This window comes from Pygocentrus nattereri, chromosome 10 (genome assembly GCF_015220715.1).
Source record: "Pygocentrus nattereri isolate fPygNat1 chromosome 10, fPygNat1.pri, whole genome shotgun sequence".
Taxonomy (NCBI): Eukaryota; Metazoa; Chordata; class Actinopteri; order Characiformes; family Serrasalmidae; genus Pygocentrus; species Pygocentrus nattereri.
In genome coordinates, this window is record NC_051220.1 from 13,055,365 (window position 1) to 13,082,998 (window position 27,634).

At 40.8% G+C, this 27,634-nt stretch overlaps 1 protein-coding gene across 2 annotated transcripts in view; it reads left to right on the forward strand.

Moving 5' to 3' along the window:
* The window catches only part of sorcs3b (sortilin related VPS10 domain containing receptor 3b), a 137,407-nt gene that overhangs the window by 46,498 nt on the left and 63,275 nt on the right, over positions 1-27,634 (forward strand). For both annotated transcript variants that reach the window (XM_017708828.2, XM_017708829.2), the window contains exons 2-5: positions 10,315-10,382; positions 17,822-17,921; positions 19,524-19,682; positions 20,475-20,548. In XM_017708828.2, coding sequence (XP_017564317.1) covers positions 10,315-10,382; positions 17,822-17,921; positions 19,524-19,682; positions 20,475-20,548 — 401 coding nt within the window. The remainder of the gene's footprint in view (positions 1-10,314; positions 10,383-17,821; positions 17,922-19,523; positions 19,683-20,474; positions 20,549-27,634) is intronic.

Sequence of the window (27,634 nt, forward strand, 5' to 3'; positions counted from 1 at the left end):
TGCGTGTGCTGACTGCATGTGTTGTTGGTGTAGTGCATAGTGGTTGGTGTCCCCCACCTGGGTAAGCACCCTACACTACACCAATAAGAGTCCTTGGGCAAGACTCCTAACACCACCTTCGCCTACTTGTGTAAAATGATTAAATTGTAAGTTGCTCTGGATAAGAGCGTCAGCCAAATGCCATAAATGTAAATGTGTGTGTGCTGACTGGATGCATGTGCTGACCACACTGTCTGGGACCTAACTTAACAGTGAAATAAATAATTGAGTTTTACTACAAAACCTTCAAAGTTTAAATACAAGGCAGATAACTCTGATAAAAAAGGGCTGTAATTACAGTCATGTAAGTTTGTAGTTCTCAGAAGTCATTAAATGTTCTCTGACGACCTGAGAGGCCCTGAAAGTTCCACACTGATGGAAATGTAGCTGCTGTTGTTGTGACTCAGAGTAGCAGATGAGGCCAGTGTGCCTGCTGTTTAAGTCAGTGAAGATTATATTTGAGTGGTGGAGGAATATGACATTTCAGTGCTAAGTGTGTGTGTTTCTGTGTGTGTGTGTGTGTATGTGTGCGTGTATCTGGCTGACTGTCAGGAATCAGGAATTCAATTAAAACACAGACTAAGAGCAGTGTGTGTGTGTATGTGTGTGTTTGTGTCTGTGTGTGTGTGTGTGTGTGTGTGTGTGAGAGAGAGAGAGAGAGAGAGAGAGAGAGAGAGAGAGAGAGAATGAAAATGATTGAAATCTCCATTGGGGCAGAATCGAGCGCACAGTGATTTGTGGGTTTTCCTTAGGCAAAGCAGAGAGCATTAATAAAACATAAATATGAATAAAACTTCAGTGTGTGTGTGTGTGTGTGTGTGTGTGTGTGTGTGTGTGTGTGTGTACAGATTTGACTGATGAGAAAAACTTTTCACTCCCTGAAGCGCAAACTCATTCCAGAACGCATCTTTTATTTGTTTTATAACCATAAACTCAATTTCATGCGGTTAGTGTTTGAATTCTGACTGTGTTTATGAAAACACTCCAAAGCTGATGAAGTGGACACACACATACACACACTAACACACACACAGATATCTGCTGCAGCTCCAGTGGAAATAAAGAGAAAGGATCTCAGTCACACTGAGAGTATCCAGACAGCTGAAGGTTACACTGCGCTCCTCGCATTAAAGCTCCTCAGCCTGAAACAGCACATTTCACTGTAGCTAAGAGCTGATACACATCCAGCAAGAGCCCAGCTGATACCAACACAGGGGGCACAGTGACCCATAATTATCCTGCACTGACCCTAAACTGACCTACAGTGACCCCACACTGTTTTATAGTTACCTCACACTGACCCATAGTGACCTCACAGTGACCTCAGAGCCTCACAATGACCTGCCAATGACCCCACACTGATCCAAATTAACCTCACACTGACTCTGAGTTACCTCACACTGACCCTTATGGCCTTACAGTGACCTTAGAATAACTTCACAGTGACCCAACAGTGCCCTCAATGACCTGACAGTGAATCCACACTGACCTTGCAATGACTTCACAAAGACCCCCATACTGACCCATAATGACCTTACAGTAACTCCACAGTGACTTTACAGTGACCCAACACTGATCCATAGTGTGACCCGACACTGAATCTGTGCTCACCTACAGAAACTCGTGCTGACCCATTGGTGACCCCATGCTCACTCTACATTAATCCAGTGATTAATCCCCCATTGACTCATAGAAGCCTAACAGTGACCCTTAGTGACCTGATGCTGACCCCTTGCTGACCTATAGTGACATCATGGTGACCTAAAATGACCTTAAAATGACCTCATATTGGCCCACAGTGACCCTACTCTGATCCTTCACTCACCCACAATGCCATCACGTTGACCTGTAATGATCCCACACTAACTTAGTGATCTTACAGTGACCTGAAGTTACACCATAGTGATCTCACACTGACCCCAGTGATATGACAACGACCCTGTACTGATGCTACAGTGATTCTACAGTAACCAACAGTAAACTTACAGTGATGCCACAGTGACTCTACACAGATACAGCACAGATACATCACAATGGCCCCACACTAACCCTCCCACCTCATAGTGACCCTGTGGCCACTCAGTGCCAGTACACATTGCTTTGTTTGTGATGGTGTGACATGTCTGAGCTTTTTCAGTACCTGCCGTGTTTCTGAACATTCTGTTTGTTTATCAGAGGAGAATCAGTGATTGTGTTCTAGTGGAGAATCCTCCATTAGCTGATGGAGCTGGAACTGTTTGCCTTTTCTCAGAAATGCGCCGTTATTTTCTTTTCATCTGGCCATTATCTGTCATCTGCTGAGTGGCCGTTTGTATCTGCGGACGCTGATGGGACACGCAGACATTTAATGGGTATCCGGAGTCAGAGCTGTGATCTATTCCTGAATGAACAAACACTGAACTGTGGATTTTATTAAACAGAATCAAATCATAAAGCCTTATTAAATCCACCTGTTGTGGAGCAGTTACTATAAAGCAGAGATGGAGACGCCAGTTAGTGTGACATTGACCGACTGATGACTCAACTTGGATTCTAGATTGGAGTCTGTGGGGATAAAAACAGGACCAGCAGCTTTAAAGCAGGAAATTAATAAAACCTTTTATTTCTGACTTTCCTCTTCATGTCTTTGTCTGTCAGTTTTGCGACTGTATTTCACTGCAGTCGTTCTTTTACAGCTTTCAGAAGTTTCTGCAGCTTCAAACAACAAGACTTAGAAAAAAATCCTCTGATGGACATAACAGAAGTGATACATGCAGCGTTTAAAGGAAACTGGCAACATGGCAAAAAACTGGAATCCTAGAATTTTATATGACACCTTAAAGGGGCTTAAAATAGAATTTAATGTTATTAGTGGTGTTATACAGCATTGTGTACAGCAGCACGGCAGCACTCAGCCTGATCAGATTCACAGAATTAACCATTACAAATTGTTTTCATATTTTCATTCATCCCTACAATACCCAGCATGCATTACCCAAATACATCATACAGCCATTGGGAATCTCTATGGTGTCACCCAATCCCGACTATTAGCCCAGCCACTGCGCTAAAGGCTAATAAACACGTCATCATATTGCTAGTCTTTAAAACGGAAACTATCACTTTATGGCAGTGGTCACCAACTCTGCTCCTGGACATCTACCTTCTTGATCTACCTTTCTTCTGAAAATATGAAAAAAAAGTAGTAGAACAGATTAATTTACATTGTTAATTTTTTATATATGTTAAATTAATAATAATAATAATAATAATAATAATAATAATGTATATAAAATTATTTAAATATATATATATATATATATATATACATATATATATATATATATATATATATATATATATATATATATATATATGTGTGTGTGTGTGTGTGTGTGTGTGTGTGTGTGTGTGTAGTTGTAATAAAGATTACAGACGTAACTAAATGGTACTGACTTCTGTGATCTGCATTGTACTTCACATTAACCATGTACACTATATTTCCAAAAGTATTCACTCACCCATCCAAATCACTGAATTCAGGTGTTCCAATCACATCCATGGCCAAAGGTATACAAAACCAAGCACCTAGGCATGCAGACTGCTTCTACAAACATTTGTGAATTCCAGCATGGTACCATGATAGGATGCCGTCTGTCCAACATGTCCAGTCATGAAATTTCCTCACTATTAAATACTCCACAATCAACTGTCAGTGGTACTATAACAAAGTGGAAGCAAGTGGGAACGACAACAAGGCCACGTAAATGACAGCAGATACTGAGACGCACAGTGTGCAGACGTCACCAACTTTCTGCAGTCAATCGCTACAGACCTCCAAACTTCATGTGGCCTTCAGAGTAGATCAAGAACAGTGCGTAGAGAGCTTCATGGAATGGGTTTTCCAAGAGCGAGCAGCTGCATCCAAGCTTTGCATCACCAATTCAATGCAAAGCATTGAATGCAATGGTGTTAAGCACCGCCACTGGACTCTAGAGCTGTGGAGACATATTCTCTGGAGTGATGAATCACGTTTCTCTGTATGGCAATCTGATGAATGAGTCTGGGTTTGGCAGTTGCCAGGAGAATGTTATTTGACTGACTGCATTGTGCCAAGTGTAAAGTTTGGTGGAGGGGAGATTATGGTGTGGGGTTGTTTTTCAGGAGTTGGACTTAGTTCCAGTGAAAGGAACTCTTAATGCTTCGGCAGACCAAGAGATTTTGGACAATTTCATGTTACCAACTTTTTTGGGATGGCCCTTTCCTGTTCCAACAGGACTGTGCACCAGTGCACAAAGCAAGGTCCTTAAAAACTTGGATGAAAGGAGTTTGGTGTGGAAGAACTTCACTGGCCTGCACAGAGTCCTGACTTCAACCCAATAGAACTCCTTTGGGATGAATTAGAGCGGAGACTGCAAGCCAGGCATTCTCGCCCAACATGAGTGTCTGACCTCACAAATGTGCTTCTGAAAGAATTGTAGAAAATTCTCGTAAACACACTCCTAAACCTTGTGGAAAGCCTTCACAGAAGAGTTGAAGCTGTTATAGCTGCAAAGGGTTGGCCAACATCATATTTAACCCTATGGATTAAGAATGGGTTGTCACTCAAGTTCATATGTGTCATGGTTGGCCCCTCCCAGTCCTGTCCATGTGTTTGTGTTTTGGTTTTGTAACTCTGCCCCTGATTGTTTTCACTCCCTCATTATTCCGTGTATTTAAGCCCTGTGTTTGCCCCTTGTGTTTGCCAGTCTTTGTTTGATGTATTGGTCTTTGTTTGATGTCTCGGTTTGCTGGTTATTCTGGTTTTTGTCATGTCTTACCCTCGTTCTATCCGTGTTGGCTCATTGACCCTGGACTGCTTTGACCACGACCCTGGATTTGCACTTAATAAATCTCGCTTATCTCAGCGTATGCGTCCGCCTCCTCGCTCCCCCTTACAATATGTGTGTGAGCGAATACTTTTGGCAATATAGTGTACATCTACAGTAAGACACTCGCACACAATGTATTTCAAATAAACAAGATATCAAATCATAACTGCATTTTCACAGAGTATGAATACCTACAGCATTCGCTTTTATCATGTCAAAACTTTATTTAATCATGTTTAAAAATGTTACAGTAATACAAATTAATTTGTAAAGGTGTATATATACAACTTTAGAAATTAATTTATATATTTATTTATTATATTTAAATATATATTTATATTGATTTATTATATTTAAATATATATTTAAATATTTAGATGGTAAAATGAAGTTGATTTGGCCAAAAGTCAGAAATCCATGGCAAATTTGCAAATTTCACTGAAGTTCATAGAATTTGGCTTGTGAGAATTTGTTGAGAGTGGGCCTTGAATCTGTGTGTGTTTGTTTGTGACTTTCCACTCAGTTTCTAAAATTCAGTAAATCAAAACAAATAAATGCGTAAATTAGTTTGAGAAATCAATATGAGCCATTCTCCTCCTTCTTTAGTGTAATGAGGTTTAAAGGCCTGGAGCTCCAGCAGATCGTTTCCACTGCCGTCCTCTGACTGATCAAATCTAGAGAAAACTCGATTAGGAAAGAATGAGGAGAATAAAGAGGAATAAAACACGGAGCGCAGTGGTGCGAGAGAGTTTAACATTAATACAGCTGTGTGTGTGTTTATTATGACAGAGTGTTTCCTTCCACATTGAAATGAAATAACGTCCATCATTTCATCCACCGTATCCATGGAGACAGTGGACGCAGAAGAGGCTGGACTGTGTGTGAAAATGAAGGAAATACATTCTGAATTAAAAGACGCAGCTGAGCTGAGTTATGCTCACACTCTAACAGCTTTTACCTTTAAAGAGGACCCCTTATGCTTTTCCAGTTTTTCTCTTTCCTTGAGTGTGTTGTAGCTTTTTGTGCATGTGAACATTCTGAACGTCCTAAAACTCAGCGTCACCTCCAGAGGGAGATACTCTCTCCCACAGGAACTACTTTTCTCAGCTGCCTGAAATGCATCATTGGAATTCCAGCCCTGTTCCTTTGTTGCAGGATGATGCAATCTCATAACACAGTTCTTACAGCTCACCTACTGGTAAGCTCAGCGTGCCTTCACACAGCGCACAGTGGCTACTAGAGGAGAAAGAGTGTGGTCAGTGTTGTAGCTGTGTGGAAAAGACACTGACTGGACTTTCAGGATCAACTCTGGATCAAACTGATATGGCAGATCTGACACTGCAGGAGAAACAGCTACAGGAGAGTTTACAGCCGCTCAGGAGAGAAGGGTCTGTCTGCAGACGGCTGGACAGGGGTGGAACGTGGAGTGGAGGCTGACTGATCAGAACAGATTGGGAGAGCTGACCAATCAGAGCACAGTGGGCTCACTGCGGGGCAGTCCTTAAAGACACAGGAGACAGTCTACAGACTTTTCGCTCCCCATTCAACCTACAGCAGTTTAGCTCTTCCCATTCAGCCATCTGTGTTATCATGACCTAACAACACAGCAACCACTGAGGTGTTTGGTGATACAACTGTTTTGGACCTGTGTAGAACTGTGTAGAATTAAGATGCCCCATAGATTGTTATTGAGGTAGGAGAGTCGGAGCACACATAACGTTGCAGTGCATGCTGGGGACTGTAGTGCAGCACATTGGAAATGGGCTAATATTAAGATATAAAATATTTAAAATACTTTTGCAAGCTGGAGAGTATTGTGTTGAAGGCTTTATCTGGCCCACGGGCCTTGTGTTTGAGACATGAGACCTAGGGCCACCCTAGCAACCACTAAGCAGCCACCCAAAATGTAATGGCAACCACCTATCAGTAACTTAGCATCTACATGGAACACTATGGCAACCATCTAGACACACCCTTGAAACCACCTGAAATACCACAGCAACACCCTAGCAACCACCTGGAACATCATATGAACCACCTAGAAACCTAAAACACACACGTGCACACACACACACACACACACACACACACACGATTTAAACAGCTATTGAGGTGATTGAAGTGCTGGAGCTCCATTAAGTCACCATCAGCTCTGAGCTGAGCTTCAATAACAGTAACAGAACTGCACACAGTCAGGCCAGGTGATACACTGCACCTGCAGGTAAGAGGATAGGAGAGTGAGAATGGAACAGGAAATTACAGTGAACCATGTGTGTGTGTGTGCTTAATTGAGTTCATATGAATGGAGCCAATAGAGCAGTGTGTGTGTGTGTGTGTGTGTGTGTGTGTGTATGATAGAAAGTCCTTCATGTTTTAAGACTCAGATCAGAGTCAGAACACACACTGATCAAACACACCCAGAACCCCATTCACATGCAAATGTAATTAAATCTGCACAATACATATCATTAAACCGCCACGCATCTCATTAAACCACTGCGCATCTCATTAACCCCACAGAGACACGCGGGGGTCCTGCAGCCTCACGCTGATATTTATATTCATATTCACACTTGCAGTATAACTCTATTATATACTCTCTCAAACTATTCTCTCTCTCTCTCTCTCTCTCTCTCTCTCTCTACTCTCTTTTGTCTCTCTGTGTCTTTCTGTCTGTTCTCTCTCTATTGTCTTTCTCTCTCTCTGCCTCTCACCTCTCTCTATTCTCTTTATATAGATTCTCTCTCTCTCTCTCTCTCTCTCTCTCTCTCTCTCACCCTCTTTCGCTCTCACCTCTGTAAATGCAATTAGTGTTATATATTAGATCATATAACCCAATCAAAAAGCTCACTGATTCTGACTCAGGTCCTGCTCTGTATTTGAATATGCTAATATTGTCTCCTTTCCTGATTGGTTAATTAACCTCTGATGAAGTTGTCTCGGTCGGAGTCATGTAGTCGTCTGGGTGAAGATGGTGAAGGTTACACACACATGCACACACAGTTTTGGGAGAGTTTATGAAGTTTCTGTCAGGATTATAGCAACAATTTTCTTGCTGCAGGTTTAAGAACAAATATACATTTAATTGGCTGATTTAGTTTTATGCAGAATGTACACAATGATAAACTGTCAAAATGTGTAACTCCGCAGTCTATACAGTCCACACACAGAAACCTAACTCACCCATACAGCAGTTTAGCCCCACCCATACAGCCTATGCCAGTTTAGCCCCACCCATTCAGCCTACTGTAGTTCAGACCCACCCATTCAGTTAGTAATAGAACATAATATGGTCCTAGGTTCTAGACATTAATAATACAGCATAGTTATTCATACTGATACATTTCACTATGATTAATGCCATAGCAACGACCTGTAACACCACAGCAACTGCCTAGGAACTGCTTGGCAACCTGAAGAGATACCATAGTAATCATCTCACCACACCCTAGTGCTCATCTTCATTACTTTAGCAACTGCACCCTGGCAACCACCAGAAATTCTCTAGCACTCACATAGAAACCACCATAGATACTATAGCAACTACCTAGCAATGCCATAGCAACAACATGCAATAATAAAGCAACCATCTAACAATTCCCTAGCACCTGAAACTCTACAGCATCCACCTAGCAGCACCCTTGCAAGTGTCAATGAGGCCAAAAAGGCCATAGCAACCCAACAGCCACCTGGAACACCACAGCACCACCCTAGCAACCACATACGATACCGTAGGAATCTTAACAAACTCACAACCACCTGGAACTTCACATGAACCACCTAGAAGCCTAACACACAGACACACACACAGTCACATTTAAACAGCTATTAGTAATAGAACCCAATATTCCATAGTGAAGGGACTGGAGATCAGTGACAGAATATTCAAGTCTACAGTGAAGGTTCTAGAAAATATTAGTGTGAGGGCAGAGGGGGCATTTTATTTCAGAATAAATAAAAACTGTGTTTTGTGTTTGTTAATCACATTAGTTAGAGACACAGTAGTAAACACACACACATACACACACTTTTCCTCTGCGTCTTTGTGAATAAATAAATAAATGAGTAAATGAGTAAATAAATAAATTAATATTCCTCAGGATTTCACTGTAAGGATCTTGAGCAGGACAGATGTTTGTTAGTTGTTGTTTATGAACAGGTTTCAGAGTGTTTTCCCTGTCGCATGTCTGTGACATTTGACAGCTTGAGTGTGTGTGAATGTGTGTGTGTGTGTGTCTGTGTGATCATCATTACCTGTATCAGGCCAACCGCTGTGCGTGTGTGTGCGTGAATGTGTGTATTGTCTCCTGATAATAAAACTCATTCCTGATATTTTGCTCCATCAGTCTGCAGCTCTGCGTGACACATTTCATCATTTATCAGCTGCATTTTCAGCAGCATTGCAGCCCACAGCTAGTGTGTGTGTGTGTATGTGAGAATGAGTGCTCATCGTATTGCTCTTATGAGGACCAAATGGCCAATAGTAATAGTATGTGTGACGTGAGTGTATGTGTGTGCTTGTTGTGACTGTGTGTTTATGTGTGTTTTGAGTGTGAATGTATTATGTGTGTTAAGAGTGTGAGTGCATTCTTGTATTGGCTTGCTCACTTGGGGGTTTTACATTTCATGTTAATTCTTTACTGGAATTCTGTTAAGGTGCTATGTGGCAACATCAGTTGTAAAAAGCGCTATACAAATAAATTTGATTTGATTTGATATTGCTATACCTGTGAGGACTATGTCCTGATGTCCTCACTATGACAGGACTATATAAACTTTTTGCTCAAGTGAGGACATTTTGCTGGTCCTCATTTGAGCATGTATTGTTTTCACCACAATTACTTTTTTATTTGAAAACAAAAAGAACATAAAAATTGCCTTTTGGATACTAAGGTTACTAAGGTTAAGGTCAGGGTTAGGTTTAGGTGTAGTATTATTTAGCTACAGTAACACAAAAATCAATAGAAACCCTTGGACATCCTCATATGTGTAGCAAGACAAACGTGTGTGTGTGTGTGTTTGTTGGTGTGTGTGGTAGTTAATATTGGGGTGTGTGTATGTGTGTGTGTGTGTGTGTGCGTTGGTGTGTGTAGTAGTTAATATTGGGGGGTTGTGTGTGTGGGTGTGTGTGTGTTGGTGTGTGGGTTAGTTGATATCTGGGTGTGTGTGTGTGTTGGTGTGTGTAGTAGTTAATATTGGTGTTGGTGTGTTTGTGTGTGTGTGTGTGTGTGTGTGTGTGTGTGTGTATGTGTGTGTGTGTAGTAGTTAATATTAGTGTTGGTGTGTGTGTGCGTGCGTGTGTGTGTATATGTGTGTGTGTGTGTAGTAGTTAATATTGGTGTTGGTGTGTGTGTGCGTGTGTGTGTGTGTGTGTGTGTTTGTGGGTATGTGTGGTAGTTAATATTGGTGTGTGTGTGTTTTTCAGGTGATCCTGATTCTCACCAAACTGTTTGACTTCAACCTTGGCACCGTCACAGAGAGCTCACTGTGGAGGTAACAACTTCACTCACTCACTCACTCACTCACTCACTCACTCACTCATTCAGTTGTTCAGCCTTTCACTCACTTACTCATTTACTCATTCACTTATTCACACTTGATGACTCATTTGATTACTTATTTACCCATTTACTTAATCACCCATTCACTCATTCACTTATTCACTTACTCATTCACTCATTCAGTTACTCGTTCATTCAGCCATTAACTTACTCATCCATTGACTTGTTTAATTACTTATTCACTCATTAACTCATTCATCATTTACAGTCCTAAACTCAGCTCATTACACTGCAGTCAGGCTTCAGTATTTTCATTCTACGGAGCAACTTTCATTACGTTTAATTTCAATTAAATGTTTTTTATTTACAAACATAATGGTGAAATATATTTATTTGGTTAGAATAAATGATCAGTATACAAATTAATTTAGACAGAAATAACTATATGCAATTAATAAAAAAGGTAAATTGAGTAATTATGAAGAGAAATAGAGATAATAAAAACAGTTCAAATAAAGCTTCTCTGCTTTTGAGCTGATGTTTTTATTTAACACTGTAAGCTAATCAGTTAAAGCTTCTACAGCTGATCAGGCAAACTGAGCAAATGTGTTGTTGATGCTGTATAATTTTAATTTTAATAAAACTAATTTAAAGTAATTCATGTGTGCCTAGAACTTTAGGGTGTATTCAGGTTTTAGAGATGAAGCTGGTTAGAAATCAGGGCAGCCATTAGAGAGAGAGGGAGAGAAAGAGAGAGAGAGAGAGAGAGAGAGAGAGAGAGAGAGAGAGAGAGAGAGAGAGAGAGAGAGAGAGAATAGTGTTCTTTAACACCTCTGGATCGTCCAGGTGAAGTTTTTTATCAGACGTCCATCAAAAAGAGATACATTGCTCTCAGAAACCTGAAACCTAAGAAATACTTACAAACTTTCACTTCAGGCCCCACTCACACTGCAGAACAGAGGAACTGCTGAAAGAAAGTCAAAAGAAAACATATAAATGCATATAAACACAGAACTGAACACCTGGAGCTGAATTACAGAGGAAACTATGAAATCAGATGTGTTTGGTCTCAGTGACAACTGAGACAGTATGACAGTATAGACTGAATTGAGGACAGTAGCTATTACAGTTAATAACAGTTAGCTAATAACAGTTTCTAACTTCATAATCTTATCAGTTAGGGGTGGGATTCTCTTGGTACCTCACAATTTGATTCTATTACGATTCAGAGGGCTGCAATGCGATTATAAAACAATTATGGATGCATCTTGATGCATCTTTTTTTCTATACAGGATTTCTTTTTTCTCGCTGTGTGATGACTTGGTACTTTTAAAGCAAAGTATTTTTATGTGATCCATAATGAATTTACTTCCAATATCTTTTATTAATAAAACAAATGTAACTGATGTGGCAAGTGAACTAGACTCGTTGTTTGGAGCGCATTAGATGCTGCTGCCACTCATCTGTGAGAAAATGTGCAGTTATGATGAGTCAAGCGTCAAGAGGCTTTTATTGTCATTCCATCTATGCACAATTACACAATGGAGTGAAATTACGTTCCTCCAGGAACAACACGGTGCAACAAGGAACAAAAAGTACAAAGTGCAAATGTGCAGACATAGTGTGCAAACAAAAAATTCAACTAGAAACAATAAATACGATAAATTAAACAGACATTAGGCACAATAAACAGACAGGACAGTGCAGCACTGACACAGCACACAATTCTGGACATGAAATAGGATCCAGTGGCAGTGGATGTTCAAGCAGCAAAAGTCAGTCCAAGTCAGTAAAATATCTGCTTGACTGTTTCTCAACGAACTGGCCTCCTCCCATTCCACCTTAAATGGTGCCGCATTCACATTCGGCACCTCAGTCAGAATTTAAGGTGGAATGGAAAAATTCGAACAAGAAGCTGGAGAATAAGAAGCGACTTGAGCCTCGTAAAACAGTCAAATGATGAGAGACGTTTTACAATAAGCTGCTCTACTTCTGAGGAAAGGTTTTCTGGTGGAGATGGGAGGAAAGCAGCAATAGCTAAAGCTTAAAGCAGAGCAAAGTAAATCAAAATTTTTTAGCCTATACTAGAACTTTAGCACACACTGAGTCATACTGGGCATTAAATGTTGTGGCTCCCAAGGCGGTTTGATTTTTGTTGAAAGGACAAAATGGCTCTTCTTAACATTTGGGCTGTGACTCCTGACGTAAACTGGCTTTTAAAGCAGAGGCTGATGGTCGGATTTCTTGCTCTTCCAGTTGTGTTTTTGTTATGTGCCGCCACAGACCGTCTGGGCGCTGCACTTTCCCATTTCCAAGTTCCGGCCTTTGCGTTCTGTCGACATTACATTATAAAAAAAAATTTACAAAATCGATTTTTGACATTTGTGAATCAATTCAGAATCATTGACGTCTGCATCGTGATGCATCTGAGAATTGTTTTTTTTCCTGCAGCCCTATTATCAGTAACTCCAGATAAGAAAACAGTATTACACATACATAACTAACTATGCTAAATCTCCTAAATACTGTCCTAACTTTAGGATAAACTTGAATAGTGTCCTAACTTCTGTTCAAGTGTCTGTTTCTATAGTTTTAGGCAGCTGTGTCAGGCAGCAGAATTCATTACCAGCAAAAAGACATTACATATATTTATACTGCAAAACACTGCTTTTACTGTGAGATGTTTTTTTTTCTAACTCTATGTTATAAAAATCTCAGACACTGCAGACTCGATCTCCACCATGACTCTTATTACCTTCGTGTATTAATGTTGATGATGAAATATTACAGTGATGGTGGTGAATAATGAGGAGACAGAGCTGAATGTGTGTCTGTTTATTAGGAGGAATAACATTAATGCACTTGGCTAAAGCATTTAGGAAATGGAGACTAAAACTGGGGAGTGGTGATGCTCTGATAAACAACAGGAGGCAGTCTCACAGTATTCACAATTTAGAGTTTATCATACTTTAGTTTAGTTTTGACCTTTTTTACATCAGTAACGGCAGCTGTGGCTCACATTTTTAGTATTATTTTGATGATGTGTTTATGTTTCAGATGTGTCTATATGGTCGGTTGCTAGGAAACAGACATGACAGCTGATTGATGACTTTGATTGAGCAGGTTAAGATTTCTGAACTGGAGAACTGCTGTAAGATGATATAAAATTCCTAAATTAAGATCACAGATTTGCTTCTGTTAAATGGATCTGTGAAAAATCTTATCTTGATCTGCTGGATCTCAAGGAATAAATAGAGGGTGTTTTTGTTGTTTTTATTTATTTTTTTTTTATTTTTTCAAAATCAACAGCCACATTAAAATAATGCAATGTATGTTTCCAGTGGTCACATTAGGGGGGGGGTGGGTCGTAACAGGGCTGTGTTATTTGAGAGGAGTATGTGTGTAAATGACAGTGTAATAACAATATGAATGATTAATGAGCACTGCTGGTTGCTGTTTTGAAGGTGGATAAATGAAGATGAATGGTGAGTGATGGAGGGAGAGTTAATCAGTCAGAGCTGAGATTCAAAACAAAACAACTTTAACACCATCTAATATAACATTACACACACACACACACACACACACACACACGCACACGCACGCACACACACACACACACACACACACACACACACACACAGAGCTCATCTACACTACTTCTGTGTGAAGTACAGCTTCAGGCACTAACAGTTTTCTCCATTGGTAACTTGAGCCAGTAATTTGATCCAGCTTTATGAGTTGTAGTGCTCATGATCAATACTAACAGGACCTAATGGCACTTAATGATGTTCTACTTTATGCTTGTTAACACTGGCAGGTGAGGTTATAGAGGCCACGGGAACATAGGACTTTGGGATTGTAGGACCCCAGAAAACATAAGACATTATGGATAAAAGACATTGGGCCCATCAGACCTTGGAAACATAGGACTTTGGGAATATAGGACCTTGAGAACATAGGCCATTGGAAATATAGGACTGTGAGAATATATCACCTTGCGAACATAGGACTTAGGAAAAATAGGACACTGGGACCTTGGAAACATTGGACTTTGAAATATAGGACCTTTGAAATACAGGACATTGGAAACATAGGACTTAAGAAATATAGGACTTTGAGAATATAGTGCCTTGGTGACATATGACTTTGGGAATATAGGACTCTCAGTAACATAGTACCTTCTGCACATAGGACTTTGAGAATACAGGACCCTCAGAAACATATGACGTTGAGAATGTAGGACCTTGAGAACATAGGACATTGTGTACATAGGACCTTGGGAATATACAACCTTGGGACCATAGGACTTTGGGAATATAGGACTTTGCTAAACATGGGACTGTATGGATATAGGACCTTGGGAGCATAGGAAGTTGGGAACATAGGGCCTTGTGAATACAAGACTTTGGAAACATAGGGCCATGGGAATCTATGAATTTGAAATACAGGACCTTGGGAATATAGAACCTTGGGAACATATGACCACGAGAATATAGGACCTTGAGGACATAGGACATTGTGTACATTGGATTTTGGGAACACAGGACCTTGGGAACATATGACCATAATCATATAGGACCTTGGGAACATAGGACCTTGGGGCCATTGGCCTTGTAAATATAGGACCTTGGGAATAAGACTTTATGTATGTATGACCTTGGGAACATAGGATTGTGGTTGTATAAGACCTTGGAAATATAGGAATTGGGGATGTAGGACTCTGGAAACATAGGACTTTGGGAACATAGGACTTTGAGGTTATATGACCCTGGGAACATAGGACTTTGAGAATATAGGACTTTGGGGATATATGACCCTGGGAACATAGGACTTTGAGAATATAGGACTTTGGGGATATAGGCTGGGATAAATAAATAAATATGCTCCCTGCGTGAGCTGTCTGTTCAGTGTTGGCAATAGTACAGCAGCACTTCTTGTCTCCATCTCTCATGTATGTAACTGATCCATTAATTTCTCAATGTTGCTGGAACCAGAGATGCAGTCTGTGCACTTTTTCACTACATAAAAACAGATAAGTGAATAAGCACACAGTGCTTTGTCAGATCTAGTTACACAAAGCAGGGCTAGAATATTAATTTTTGGAAGTTGTTTTGGTAGTCTTTTGATGAATTAGACTGAACGTCATACCAAACTAGCCAACTTTAGTGAGCCAACTAACATTAGATAAAGATTATATTGCACTAACTAGCAAGCTGGCATGTATGTATATCTAAATTGTTTGATTAGTGTTGCTAATAGAGATGATGGCTGGTTGTGTTCATGCTGTTGTCGATTGTGAGATGCTGGATGTGTTTATGGCCAAAAGGGTCACTGGTAAAAATTCCATTTAAAATTGTGCAGATGCTCCTCTGACACACACACACACACACACACACACACACACACACACACACACACACACACACACACACAGAGAAAGGGAGAGAGAGGGAAAGAAAATATGGAGATGGAGAAACAGACAAAGAAGAGAAAGAGAATAAAGAAGGAAAGAGAGATATAAAAGTAAAGAGAGATGAAAAGGAGAAAGAGAACAATGTAAAGAGAAAAATAATAAAATGAGAGAGAACAGATTGAGAGAGAGCTTTAATGAATGAATGGTGTGTGTTTGAATGGAATTTGTGTTTGCAAGAGTCTCAGTGTTTTAACCAGAGTGTGTGCGACACACACACACACACACACACACACACACACACACACACACACACACACACACACACACACACTCCCTCTCTCTCTCAGTGATTCAGGTCTTTATCTGGTGCTGAGCATCAGCAGGAGTTAATGCAGTAATTATGTTTTTGTGTAATTGAAGAGAGATAGTGCGAGTCTGATTTACTTCAGTCTCAGTCTGATACGTGTGTGTGTGTGTATGCATGTGTGTGTGTGTGTGTGTGTGTGTGTGTGTGTGTGTGTTCTGTGTTTTTAGTTGGTTTTATCTGCAGTGCAGTCCATTCACCTGAAAACACACCTCAACACCAGGGACCACATTCACTAAAGCTTTTATAAAGTTCAAACTTTATTTATTTATAAAATAAATATGAATTTATAAATAAATAAATAATTTATATAAAACTTCTTACATCAGCCACTGTCACAAAGCAAGTTTGTGGAAAATCTGGGTCTAAGACCCTGTGAAAAAAAAAAAAAAACTCCCTACCCTCTCTCCCTACCTGGAGAGAGGAACAGAGCTCATCCATCTCTGGTCCACAGCAGAGAGCAAAGAACACAAAGGACAAGAGATATTTAGACACTGAATAGTTTAAAAATTTGCAAATGCGATTAAAATAAAAATCCTTAAACATCATCTTACTAAATACATAATTATTTCTTTTTTAAGTAAGCTGTTAAATTGTTCACCGTGCAGTGGATTGATGAGAGCCTAGCAGACTACACCAGGCTTTGGCCATTAGGTTATTTCTACTTTCAGAAAAATAAACAGATTCTCAAATATTCTTAATAAAATATTATTTTAAACACAGCTTTATGTAATTTATTATGTCATTTCAATTTGTTTCTTGAATTTGTCAGTACTGACCCCATTATCAACTATCTATGCTAACCCCAACCCTACCTTACTGACCAAACCCTATCTCACTGACCACAATTTTATCTCACTGAATCAGCTATTCTTCAATGACCCCAATTTATGTCACTGGCAGCACTCTATGACCTCAACCCTTAATTCTGATAGAACTCTACCTCGCTGACCCCTAACTCTACCTCGCTGACCCCTAACTCTACCTCACTGACCACAACTCTACCTCACCGACCTAATCTATGTTCCTGATCCCAACCTTTTCTTACTGACCCCAGCTCTACCTTACTGACCCCAAGTCTTCCCTAGTAAACTCAACCTTTAATACTAATCAGAACTCAACCTCACTGAACCCAACTCTATCTCAGCAACCCAAATCTACTTCACTGATTGTTTCTTTATTTTATGTGAGTACATATTTTTCCTTTTTTTGTTTGTTTGTTTTTCTGATTTCACACGTGGTATTCTGATTTTTGCTGTAGATTTATCTAAATCAGAGCATTAGATCTATTTTTGTTTCTCATCTCACGTGATTAATATAATTAGCATAATCACACATTACTTGATTAGTTTCAGATATATAAACGAAACTACAGTCAATTAGCACTAAACTACAACTACTCTACACTAAACTACAGTAATCTACACCAAACTTCAACCAATCTAAACTAAACTACAGTGTACACTAAAATATAATAATCTACACTAAACTACAGTAATCTACACTAAAGTACAGCCAATCTAATCTAAACTACAATCAATGTACACTAAACTACAATAACCTACATTAAAATAAAGCATTATTATCTGCCGCTCTGAGTTTCTGCTCTGATAGTCACCTGAACCTGATTCAGTGTGTTGGTGTTTGCAGGTCGGTGGATTATGGGGCGACGTACATGAAGATTAACGACCGAGTCATTACTAGAACCATGCTCAGCTACATGTACTTGTGTCCAACCAATAAGAGGAAGGTGGGTGTGACCTGATCTTAAACATTGAAAAATGAAGACAGTTTACTGAAGACTGTTACAACCCCAACTCCAATGAAGTTGGGACGTTGTGTAAAACATCAATAAAAACAAAATACAATAATATGAAAATCCCTTTTAACCTATATTCAATTGAATACACTACAAAGATAAGATATTTAATGTTCAAACGGATAAACTTTATTATTTTTTGCAAATATTCACTCATTTTGAATTTGATGTCTGCAATACGTTCCAAAGAAGTTGGGACATGGGCAGCAAAAGACTGGGAAAGTTGAGGAATGCTCAAAAAACACCTGTTTGGAACATTCCACAGGTGAACAGGTTAATTGGAAACAGGTGAGTGTCATAATTGGGGATAAAGGGAGCATCCCTGAAAGTCTCAGCCATTCACAAGCAAGGATGGGGCAAGGTTCACCACTTTGTGAACAACTGCATGAGCAAATAGTCCAACAGTTTAAGAACAATGTTTCTCAATGTGCAATTGCAAGGAATTTAGGGATTTCATTATCTGCAGCCCATAATATCATCAAAAGATTCAGAGAATCTGGAGAAATCTCTGCAAGTAAGCGGCAAGGCAGAAAACCAACATTGAATGCCCATAACCTTCGATCCCTCAGGTGGCACTGCATTAAAACCGACACCATTCTGTAACGGATATTACCACATGGGCTCAGGAACACTTCAGAAAACCACTGTCAGTGAACACAGTTCATCGCTCCATCTACAAGTGCAAGTTAAAAATCTGCCATGCAAAGCGAAAGCCATATATCAACAACACCCAGAAACACCGCCAGCTTCTCTGTGCCCGAGCTCATCTGAGACGGACTGACGCAAAGTGGAAATGTGTCCTGTGGTCTGACGAGTCCACATTTCAAATTGTTTTTGGAAATCATGGACATCATGTCCTCCGGGCCAAAGAGGAAAAGGACTGTCTGGATTGTTATCAGCGCAAAGTTCAAAAGCCAGCATCTCTGATGGTATGGGGGTGTGTTAGTGCCCATGGGTAACTTGCACATCTGTGAAGGCACCATTAATGCTGAAAGTTACATACAGGTTCTGGAGCAACATATGCTGCCATCCAAGCAACATCTTTTTCAGAGATGTCCCTGCTTATTTCAGCAAGACAATGCCAAGCCACATTCTGCACATGTTACAACAGTGTGGCTTCGTAGTAAAAGAGTGCAGGTACTACACTAACCAAATGCTTATTGAGTGTTGTTAAAAGGCAAGGTGATGTAACACAGTGGTAAACATGCCCCTGTCCCAGCTTCTTTGGAACGTGTTGCAGGCATCAAATTCAAAATGAGTGAATATTTGCAAAAAACAATAAAGTTTATCCATTTGAACATTAAATATCTTGTCTTTGTAGTATATTCAATTGAATATAGGTTGAAAAGGATTTGCAAATCATCGTATTCTGTTTTAATTTATGTTTTACACAACGTCCCAACTTCACTGGAATTGGAGTTGTATTAATCTCCCTGCCCCACTCCTCTCTGTCTCCCTCTCTGTCTCTCTTTCTTTCTCTCTCTCGCTTTCTTTCTCTGTCTCTCTATCTCTCTCTCTCTCTCACTTTCTCAGGTGCTGATTCTGTCTGATCCAGATGTTGAGAGCAGTTTATTGATCAGTTCTGATGAGGGAGCCACTTTTCAGAAGTTCAGTATTAACTTTTACATCATGAGCCTGTTATTTCACCCAACGCAGGAGAACTGGATACTGGCCTATAGTGATGACCAGAAGGTACACACACACACACACACACACACACACACACACACACACACATATAACGAACTGTTATTAATGCCTTATTCATTTTGAAAGTAGGTTATTAGTATTATTTACTTATTTACTTTTGTAGTTCTATTATTTTAAGTTTTTAGATTCACTAGCAAGAATTCTATTTTTGCGTGAACAATTCTATAACCAGGGTGCCAACTATCCCCAAAATCTGGGAACCAAAAAAAAACTCTAAATAAATTAAAATAATTAAATTGACCAATCCTTTGTGCCAATCAGCCCCAAGTCATGGTGCCAACAACAACAAGGTCAATGTACCAATAAACAGTACATTGATACGCCGCAGTCTGTAACTGTACACTAGCACTGCAGTCTGTTACCATGTACTGATACACTGCAGTCTCTAACTGTGCTCTGATACACTGCAGTCTGTATCTTTGCACAAATTCACTGCATTCTCTAACTGTGCACTGATACATTGCAGTCTCTAACTGTGCTCCTATGCACTGCAGTCTGTAACTATATATTTTTGCACTGCAGTTTGTAGCTGTATACGGACACACTGCAGTCTATAACTGCACTGATACAGTGCAGTCTCTAAGTGTACACTTATGCACTGCAGTCTTGCACTGATACACTGCAGTCTGTAACTGTACACTGATACAATGCAGTCTGTAACTGTATACTGATCACTGACACTGTACAGCTGTATCAGAGCTCTTAAAGTGACCAGTACGTTTCAGGTGGTGCTTCTGTCTTTTTTGTCCACTCCTATGTGTTGTGGTCCTGCAGCTGTACAGCTCCATTGACTTTGGGAGAAAGTGGATTCTTGTGCATGAGAGAGTTACACCGGGTCGATTCTACTGGTAACACACACACACGCACACACGCACACACACACACACACACACACACACACACACACACACACACACACACACACACACACACACACACCCCACCAACATCAATCTAATATCACACACCTACATAGCAATCTCACACTGAAAATTAATCTTTGATCTTTGAAAACACATCTTCACACATACACACACACACACACACACACACAAAAACACACAGCCAGAAAAAATCTAACACCAAGAATGAATCTGGTATTAAACAACATTCTCTTTTTATATCTATATCTCATGCCAACACACACACCTCCTCATCTCATCACACTTTTCTGCTGCTTTGTGTATGTGTGTGTGTGTGTGTGTGTGTGTGTGTGTGTAGATGTTAGCAGGTATGCTCTTAGAATATAATGTGCTGCTCTCAGATTTGTGTTGTCAATGTTAATAATGAATTATTAAGGGCAAGAATTATATTTTTAATGTCATTACATTTTTATCCTAGTCTGTAATCCGTGACTGTAGCTGTCACTCAAATGCAGTTTTTAAACCTCTTAAAGCGAAGCCTTCGGCTCTTTCAGCAGACCACACTGGACAGTCACTTACGCTTATGTGACCCTCATTTAAGCATTAAATAAACTTAGTAGCTCGACTACGCCACCTAAGGAATTTCACCCCAGGAAATATGCTCTATACAACCCAGAAGCACACAGATCTGTTCAGAACTGCACAGAGACGTGATTTGCAGTTCAGGTTACAGCATTTAAAATTCAGATGGCAATACAATGAAAGCCATAAAATACACAAGTTTATTAATAAATTGATTTTAAAAAATCTACTTAAAAAAAACAGAAACAATATGGGGGATTGCCCGCTCCAACACTTAAGGGGTAAAGAAACGAACACAATCAAGGTTACTGGGTGTGCAGATTTCTTAATATGGTATGATCATCTGTCTACCACAGCTGGTTCCCGGAACTCTTGCACTGGGTCCCACACACTGGAAATTACACCAACCACAACCACACATACACACAAATGACCAAACCTCAATGGTACTGACTTCACACACAGCAAGCCAAGTGCAAAAGAAAGGGGAAAGTAGAAACCTCCAAGAGAGTGACCAGTCAGCCAAAGGGACACCACTGGACCAAGAATTTATTAGAATTTAGAATTTACAGCCATTTGTCACTGTGTTTGCACACTGTAAAATTAGACCTCTGCATTTAACCCATCCGTGCAGTGAAACACCCACATACATGCATGCTAGTGAACACACACACTAGGGGGCAGTAAGCATACTTGCCCGGAGCAGTGGGCAGCCCAATCCATGCCGCACCCAGGGAGCAATTTGGGCTTAGGTGCCTTGCTCAGGGGTACTTCAGTCATGGACTGTCAGCCAAGGGGATCAAACTGGCAACCTTCTGCACACAGGGCTGGTTCACTAACCTCCAGCCAGCGACTGCCACCAAGTTACTCTGGGATAACAGAAAAAGAAATGATTAATGATTAATGCCAAGCCAGTTATATACCATTCAAAACCTGCAATTAACCCAGTGAATATCTACGGCCAATATACCAAATAAAGAAACAAGACAAATTCTATAAAATAAGAAACAAAGGTCAAACAATAAAATAACAACCCCCTGGGAAGGGGTTAATTCAATGAAAACACTAACCAGCTTTCATGAGAGCACAAAACAATAGACAAAATGGGGCATAATACCAAAAATAGCAATACGCGATGGACTTGAATAACAATAAACCAATAAAGCAAAACATTTTTTTAAATTTAAAAACTATTTAAAAAAAACTCACTTTTGAATAAACATTAAAACCACATCCTGCATGAGATGTACCTGAAAGCTGGTTGTACCAGTAACAAGGGAGAACTTGCTCTAACTACAATGCTCTTGCTGCCTGGGGTAGTAGGTGCCCAAATTCCATGTCTAAAGTTAAAAATTACAGTCTTTAGGCCTCATTTTAAATATTAAACATGGACTGCATACACCCAAAAAAGCAAATGAAGGAAATACCTGGTGACGTTCCCAAACACACCCGTTATCAGGCACACCAACATGTACACCTAAATAAGACTGGTCTGCCATTAATCTCAATTATATGATTAAAATCAGAACATAGTAGGTGTAAAGTAGCACCAAAAGCATACCTTACAGCCAATACTGCCCACAACAACATGAAACAGCAGCTTTAAGCCAGATGTACAGAGTTTATGCTGATGCTAATGGCTATCAGCTAACGGCATGATAAATCAAAGAAGGAAGGGAGGGACACCCATTTTCAGACAGAACCCCTCCAGACATAGATGATTCAGCAGAAGTCCTACCGCCCAGCAAACAAGACAGGCAAACTTCTCCACAGAGTGTGCTACAGTGCATATATATATACTCCCAAGCTAATTGGCAAACAACCAGCATGACAGAGAAGAGGGCTGCTCCTCAGAACTACAGTGGCTGCCCAAGCCCACAAATAATGGACAGCACTGTGACAGCTCTACCTGTTATGTTCTACCCCCACGTTTTGTGTCGGCGTCCTGTCGACAACATACTGCCAAAATTTAATGCTCATAGACGCTAACACCAAGGTCTAAAATATGCTTCAGTCATATTGCTTGAGCCAGATACCTGAGGAGATGCAGAATTAATAACTACACTGGCCATGGACATTGGTAGATGATAATGATTCCTATGTTGGCCGGCTGTTACTCAAGTTGTTCATTGCATATTATCTAAACTGAGGCCACCCACGTCAGCTCCTGATACAGTAGGGGCCGCTAAAACACTAGTTTCAGTACTTGAGGACAATCTTATTTCCACTGGATTCACTACTGATGGAACAGAATAGGTAGGTAAAGAGCCCTTAGCCCTAGCTTGAGGAGCACCTACAACAAGTCACTGACCCGACTCTTCCTCCTCTTGTTCTATCATGCCCCTAAACTTGGATTGTCTGCTGGAGGGGAAGCTAAAGGAAGATTTGAGGAACTGGCTTCAACATTACCTGGTGTACCTGGTACAACATGCCCAACATCCTGCAACGGGGCCACGCCCCCAGGTTCAGGCTCTCTCACCACCTTATAAACAACAGCACTCCAGGCATCCTGGATCTTTTTGGGTCCACAAACTGAATGATTCTGAAGATAAACCAACTGGCCTACCTGCAACTGGTCAATTAAAGCACCCCAATCATGATGCTCCTTTTTGCATTCTCTCCCTTGCCCCTTTAAAAGCAACCTGAAGACACCTCTGAAGTTCCTGAATCCAGTCACAAACTGCTCTACCCTCAGTTTCCTGAACCCTATCCAACAGGAAATCCACTGGAAGTTGAGGTTCTTGCCCAAACATAAGAAAATGAGACAATTTCCTTGTAGACTGATGGATAATGAATTATACTTAAAATCTAGCTGAGGTAGATAATCTGGCCAATGGCTTTTCTGTTCCTAGGATAATGTGTGCAACAGATTATGCATGGTACGATTAAATCGCTTGCACTGGCCATTACCTTGTGGATGGTACGGGAAGGGAGGGAACTCTCAAAACTGGACCACAATCTGAATGTAGTCGTGCAGGAACACCATAGCGATAATAGCAGTGCTTAACTAGCACACTGGCTACTGTAGGGGCTTTTTGATCTCGAGTAGGGATTACCTGGGTAAATTTTGAGAAAAAATCAGTTATAACTAGAACCTGTTCTGTACTATCCCTAGCAGGCTCCAAAAAAGAAAAATCAATGGCCACTAGCTCATTTGGTCTTGAAGGCATGAGGTGTCCCATTAGGGCATGCCACCATGGCTTAGCAAGGATACATCTCTAACATTGCTGGAACCACTGCCTAATGTCATTAGCAGGCCAAAGACATCTCTCCTTTACTAATGCTGTGGTACGTTCTATACCTAGATGACCATGATGGTCATGCAGTTGTTGCAGCACTTCCTCCTGCAGACCTTCTGGGAGCAAAAGTTGCAAGACCACTTCTCCACCATCTGGCTTCAGAATTTTACGATATAACAGCCCCTGGTGCATGACAATTCTATCCCACTGTTGCAGGAAACCTTGGGTCTGAGCTGGCAAATCTTCCCTCACACTTTGACTGGGTGGTCTGCACTGCTTCCAGAAAGGAATAAGGGGATGAATACTTGGGTCAGCTTCCTGCAAACACTTTAACTCTGCAGAGGTATGAGAGGGAAAGCTGAACCACTGGTAGTAATGGAGTTTCTTCCCTAGTCTGCTGCCGGAGAGCCAGAGGCAAAGTCAAACCTCTCACAGCTGGCACCTGTAGCTCTTCTGAAATGGACATTCTCTGCCGAGATAAGGAGTCAGCATTTTTATTTACACGGTCTGGCTAATAACGGATAGTATAATGAAATGCTGACAACTGGGCAACCCAGCGCTGCTCTGTAGCACCCAACTTGGCTGTGTTCAAATGGCTCAAGGGGTTGTTATCTGTCCAGACAATGCACTCCTGTCCCCAAAGGTACTTTATCTGTCATGGCTCACTTCAGGCCCAAGAAATCTAGCTTCATTGAGCTGTACAACTTCTCATTAGGGTTGAGACTGTGACTCACATAAGCAATGGGATGCACTTGACCATCCTGCTCCTGAGAGAGCACAGCTCCCAAGCCCTAGTGACTGGCATCAACCTCCAAAATAAATGAAAGAGAAAAGTTAGCAAAGGCAAGAGTAGGTGCATTCACAAGCTCAAATTTCAATGTCTGAAAATTAGTTTCACATTGTTCTGACCAGAAGTCTGACATGTGAGGTGCAAGGCCTTTCTGATTCTTTGTTCCACCTACCTCAACTACTAGGCAATGCAATGGGCCAGCCATTTTTGAAAACCCTTGAATAAAATGCCAAAAATAACTGGTGAAGCCAAGGAAGGAACGTTGCTCTGAAACTGAGGCTGGACTAGCCACAACAGATACCTTATCAGGATCTGTAGACACCCCATTATCAGACAGCAGTTGACCCACATACTGTACTTGCTGTCGGAAGAAACAACATTTCTCCAATTTGGCTTCCAAACCTGCTTGTCCTAGCCGATTTAACACAAGCTCTAATCAGCTGAAGAGCGGATCTATATCAGAAGAAAACAATGATATCATCAAGGTACAGCAACAATGACTGACAATTTTGGTCACCAAACATCCTTTCCATGAGTCTCTGGAAGGTACTAGGAGCATTACATAACCCAAAGGGAATCCGGTTAAATTTGAACAACCCAAAGGGAGTGCAAAAAGCAGTTTTTGGACAGTCACTCTCAGTAACTGGGATCTGATTGTACCCACTAGCCAAGTCCATAGTTGAAAACCACTGAGCCCCAGATAAGGCATCTAAGGTCTCCTCAATTCTGGGCAGTGGAAACTCCTTCCTAGTTTTGCTGTTAAGCTGACGTTAATCAACACACCTACCATCTTTCTTCTTGAACAGGACAATGGGAGAGGCATAAGGACTACAACTCTACTGGATAATCTGGTTATCAAGCAGCTGTCGAATATGAGCCTTAACTAAGTCATAATCAGATGGAGGAATACGTCTATACCTCTGTCTTACTGGTACATCATCTTACAGGGGAATATCATGAGAGATTAAACCAGTGCAACCAATATCCCCTTCAAATGAAGAAAACACTGCACAGTGCTTGCAGAGAAGAGACCTTCCCCTTGTCTGATTGAGAAAGAACAGACAGATCTAAAGACTCAATCTGCTCCAAAACAGGATTAAATTGAACTGTGTGAACCTGAACTTGAGCTGCCACTGCAGCAGGTTTGCTCACCTCTTCTGTAACTCCAGCAAGTAGACTCATCACTTGCATGCTGGTTAACAGCCCTAAAGGACAATGTGGAGACAAGGCAACACTTGTGCAACTCACATTTACCACCGGCACATATACTGTCCCTCGGACTACCTTGACCATTGAGACAACAACTAACAGGCCATCAGGTAAGACACTCAAACTACCAGAAGGTTTGATTAAAACCCCAGTAGTGCACTCACTGAACCAACTAGGGCCTGTAGCTGCAATCCTATTGAAAGTACCTGCTGGTATATAAATAGGCCTCCATCCTCTAACTTTAGCTACCCCTGTTGCTAATGTAGAAGGCCTATCAGAAGCCTGATGACAGTAGTGCAGGGCTTGTTGCCAAGGTGGTGACGTATATACTATTGGAGGAAGATCACACAATGCAGGACCATGCTGGCCCAAGAGTTCCTGGTAAAACTCACAAATAACATTCATACCCAACACACCAGGAACTACTGATGATGTGCCAGGACCTGGAGGATCTTTAACTACCAGCCAACCACGGTCAGGATTGCACTTTCCAAGTACCTCTACAGTTAGCTCGACATAGCCCACATAAGGTATTTCTAACCCATCAGCTGCACAACCACCATCAAGAATGCAATTCACCCTGAATGTGTTGACAAAAAACACTTTCAACTATAGTTGACACCATGGACCTGGTATAAAGCAAAGAATTAACCACCACTCCCCCCAACCAGTTTGCTACTCTCAGGCACTGCCCAACCAGGGACAGGATAGTAGACTGATGCCTAGAACTCAGGAGGGTAGAGCCAATACTGTCCCCTCCCAATGTTTGGCTCTGCATACTGGAGGGAGCTAGTTTTCTGCAGCCTGAGAGTTAGAGGCAACACAGTTCTGATGGGAAGCTTCTACTGGGTACACTGAGACCTGCTCATTATCACAGTCCCTAGCATCATATCCTGGTTTTTGACTTTGCCTACAAATTACATTAGACCGACTAGGACCAATAGAGTGAGAGGAAGCATATAATCAGACAATGCCCTGTGTTAACTGATTAATCTGTTCTTGATGTTTAAGCAGCATAGTTTTTAATTCGGTCATCTCAGAGGATTTAGAACTAACTACAGAATGTTGAGCCTTGTCAAGGAGCCCTAAATGCCATGCACAAATGCTAACCTGTACTTCCTCCCTCCACTCCTCTATACTAATACCAGCCCTGCCTGTAAACACCAGGCATTTATGCTCATGAGGAATATACATCAACCTTTCCACAGGAACAGGGTTATTCACAGTCATCTGAGATTCAAAACCACTACT